The sequence below is a fragment of the Marmota marmota genome, unplaced genomic scaffold, assembly GCF_001458135.2.
Source record: "Marmota marmota marmota unplaced genomic scaffold, marMar, whole genome shotgun sequence".
In the NCBI taxonomy this organism is placed as follows: Eukaryota; Metazoa; Chordata; class Mammalia; order Rodentia; family Sciuridae; genus Marmota; species Marmota marmota.
In genome coordinates this window covers 56,855,317-56,859,621 of record NW_026000174.1, presented here as the reverse complement: position 1 = coordinate 56,859,621, position 4,305 = coordinate 56,855,317, and the positions used below count along the sequence as shown (strand labels likewise).

General features: G+C 43.0%; 1 protein-coding gene across 1 annotated transcript; it reads right to left on the bottom strand.

The window, feature by feature from the left end:
• Positions 1 to 1,188: 1,188 nt before the first annotated feature.
• LOC107158705 (olfactory receptor 4X1) lies at positions 1,189 to 2,121 on the bottom strand. Its single transcript, XM_015505203.1, has one exon. The coding sequence runs from the start codon at positions 2,119 to 2,121 to the stop codon at positions 1,189 to 1,191; it is 933 nt and encodes a 310-aa protein (XP_015360689.1).
• Between the last annotated feature and the right edge of the window lie 2,184 nt (positions 2,122 to 4,305).

Sequence of the window (4,305 nt, the reverse complement as noted above, 5' to 3'; positions counted from 1 at the left end):
TTATTTATTTGTTCATTTATTTGTTTAACATGTTTTTGTTATTTTATCATGTCTATGTCTGATTTGTCTAGTTCTGACACTATGTATCTTCCAAGGCAAACATTTGAATGGACTCTGAGTTTGTAGCTAACAAAAGGATTTCTGCATTGTATTCTGTTTCAGCCATGGTATAAAGTTAAGAGTTAGGCGTATTAATTCTGACTTATCTATGAGTTTTAGAGCCTGCCTTTACAAAACAACTAAATCAATAATTAGTGTTTCCCAGCATCATTGTATTAGTTTGAACTAACATATGCAATGAACTTAGCTTATTTTCTCAGTAAATATTAGTTCAATGAAATAAGATGATGTACAATTGATTCGGAAGGCAATGGTAGTCATTAAAGATTTTTGAGGAGGACACTGTTAAAATCAGAAGGCAATTAGTCTGGAAATGTCAGAAAAAAATATATCCACTGAAAATGAAGAGCAGGATTTGGGTTGTTGTTGGGGCATACATACAACTATTATGGTCTGATGGCTGTCAGAAATAAGACTATTTTGAAAGATGGTTTAAATGCTGTAGGACTGTAATAAGAGACCAACAACAGTTAAATAACCCATACAAGCAGCTCTCAAATGAAGACTGGGTGAAGTGGAGCACTGGCGGATGGAGCCCAACTAGGCAATATGGTGGTATAGGAAGTAAGGCACCCGGGTGTTTTGTTAAAAAGCATGTGAAGCCTAAGAAGTCAAGAGGTGGCCAGACTGAGAAGAAGGGCAGACAAAAGTGAACAAAAGTGAATTTTAGAGATCAAAATGTTAATGATATACATCAGAAATGAAACATGTACCTAGAAAACGGGCACCCTTGTCTAGTGCTTTCAAATCACGTAAAAATCTCTTGTATTCCCTTTGATTCTTTAGAAACCCTAATCTAACTCTGGCTCCAGCTCATGTGAATCTCCTAACAAATCCATGTCTTCTGAGGACTCCTCTAAGTCAGCTTGGCCTGCACCGGAACCCTCTCAGCACATCCTCAGTGTGTCAGGCCAGCAGTTTCCAGGCACAGGAGGGACCCCTCACTACTGTCACTTCAACACCACAGGCCCAGGCTCTAACCCCAAGGCCACCCCATCAGGCGAGGTAGGGGCAGAGTGGGATCTTAGGAGCCCCAGTTTCCTACCTACTCCCCCAGTTTGGCCTCAGTCATCTGCTTCCCTCCCCGATTGCTCTCCTCCTCATGAGCCTCCACACCGCACTTTTCACCTCTGCATTCCTGAAGGAGTAAATGACCGGGTTTAGAAGGGGCGTGAGCACCGTGTAAAACACGGCCACAATCTTGTCCGCAGGGAGGGTGACGCAGGGCCGCATGTAGACAAAGGAGCAGGGTATAAAAAAGAGGGCCACCACCGCCAGGTGAGAGGCGCAGGTGGAGAGGGCCTTGCGCCGCCCTTCGGCGGTGCGGCTGCTCAGCGAGCGCAGGATAACGGCGTAGGAAACCAGCAGCACCGCGAAGCTCAGCACCGAGATGGAGCCGCCGTTGAGGATGATGAGCAGGCTGATGAGGACCGTGTCCGAGCAAGCCAGCTTCAGCACCGGGTGGACATGGCAGAAATAGTGGTCAATGACGTTGGGGCCGCAGAAGGGCAGCTGGAAAATGAGGAAGGTTTGCCCGAGAGAATGCAGCAAGCCCCCACCCCACGCCGCCGCCACCAAGAGGCCACAGGCTCGCGGGTGCATGATGGCCCTGTAGTGCAAGGGCTTGCAGATGGCCACGTAGCGGTCGTAGGCCATCACCGTCAGAAGAAAGATCTCAGTGCCGCCGAAGAAATGGAGGAAAAAGATCTGCGTGATGCAGCCCTTGAGGGAAATGATTTTCCTCCTGGTCAAGGTGTCAAAGATGAGCTTGGGAGCTGTGACAGAACAGTAGCAGATCTCCACCAAGGACAAATAGCTGAGGAAGAAATACATGGGCGAGGTGAGCCCTTTGCTGGCCACGATGGTCACCACGATGAGGCCATTGCCCAGCACGATGGCCGTGTACATGAGAAGGAACAAGGCAGAAATGACCTTCTGCACGTTCTGGTTCTGAGAAAATCCCAGGAAAAGGATTTCAGTCACGTTGCTTGTATCTGCCATGTTTTAAAGCGTAGGAGATGACCGCCTGGAATCAGCAAAACTGTCCTCAGGCATTAGAAACATCCTTCTCGGACCTGGACATCTGTGTCTTTCTGCTCCCTTTTGAGTTCCCTTTCTGCCCTGAGTTTCCCAGAGCATGGACTCCAGAAGACCAAATGGATAAAACAGCAATTATCTGCAGTTTGACACTATTCTCAGAATCCGATTTGACTTCGTTGTGAAGCTACACTGAAGTGTTTCCTCTGATCCAAGCACAGGCTTTAGCTGATTTCATCCTCAAACAAAAATCAGAGGACATTTTATAGATAAAGAAACAGAATCAGAGAGGTGCAGTCACTTGCCCAAGGTCACGTAGATCATATTCAAACTAAGATCCATATTCTTCAAAATGTAGATGCTTGCACTAGGTCTCCTGCTATGAAGAATGACTCATAGGGCTGGGGATGTGGCTTAGAGGTAGAGCCCTTGCCTAGCACTATGAGGCACTCAGCACTGCACAAAAATAAATAAATAAAGGTATAAAAATATTTTTAAAAAGAATGACTTATACTAGCAGTTTCAGATCAGTCTTATCTTATTCCAGAACATGGTACCAATATTTTACCACAAGTGATAGAATTTCTCAGCAGCAATTACTCTCCAGCCTGTGAAACCAAAAAGGCTCCAGAGCTCATAAATGTTCAAACTAAATTATAAACTCTGAGTATAATTGATTATGAATTTATTCTGCCTTATGACCCTGTTCAGACCCCATGTGAGCACTAAGGTGCTCTTGCTGCAGGAGGCAGGTCTGACAACCCCCATTGCTGGTGCAAACTGATAGTGTCCCAGGATTCTGATTCGGACATCTTACCAGCCCTTAGAACAGTTGACTGTGCTAAAACATGGGACTGAACATGCTAAGTGACTTTATGAGTTCCTTTATGCAACGTATCCAGAGTAATCAAGTGCATGGAGACAGAAAGTAGAGCAATGGAACCTTGCTTTCCAGGAGCTGGGGAGGGCAGAATGGGGAGTTGATGTCGAACATTTAACTTTCACTTTGGGGCAGCTCGGGGCTTGTGGATGGATGGTGGCATGTGTATGCATGTGTATGAAATTATATATGTATAATACTATATATACATACAATATATAATACTATATATACATACAATATATATAATATATATATATATATATATGCAGTGCAAACAATGTTATGTATACAATACTGTATGGTTTTAATTTCTTTTTGTTTTGTTTTGTTTCAGTGCTAGTAATGAAACTCAGGGCCTCAAGCACACTAGGTAAGACTCTACCACTGAGCTACACACCCGGCCCATGAATGTACTTTAATAACAATAAACTTTACACTTATAAATGGTTAAATGGTCAATTTTGTTATTTGTATTTGTCCACAACTTAAGTACTTAATTAATTAACAATTGAAACACCTTTGACATGTTACCACCTCACATCCTTCCCCCTCTCTATACCCACTTCCAAGGAGAGTAGCTGATGCTTGGAGACTTTGTCATATCCCCATACTTTTGGTTTCTTTCTTATGCCTGTTAGGGAGTCCAGCTAGTCTCCTAGGTTGCAGAATAATTGGGATTGAGAAATTCTGGGATTCAATGTACAAAATTCATTTCACACCATGTTATAAGGCAAGACTGATATGATGCTCTTTTTACATAACTATTTTAAGATACTCTGCAGAACTTATGAAAGGTGGCAGAAGCATTTACATTTTTTAAATACAGACCTTGATTCAAAAGAGCTATCTGACCTTGAACAAGTAATCAAACCTACTCAGCCTCCATTTCCTAATCTGTAAAAAGGGATAATATGGCCCTCTCATTATTGTCCACTTTCCCTATACCCCACTGCCATGCTCCTCTATGCACCCAGCTGAAGTGCTGGTGTTTCACACACAAGATGTTTATGCAGAAAGGCAGGAACCTTACATGAGAAGAACAGGTTTCATTCTCATGGGAAAAATGATTCTGAGTGAATATTTTCTGTGAACTTTAGCTTCAAAACAAATCATCTCTGTTTCTATAATTGCCTCTGATCTGGGGTAGCAATGAGACTTGTCCTCTGGGAGACTGTGAAAGAATCTCTTTAGTCTTCAGATTTTAAAAAATTTATTGTTTGTTTTTATTCAAGACTGTTAAAGGCTAACAGAGCAAGATTTATGTA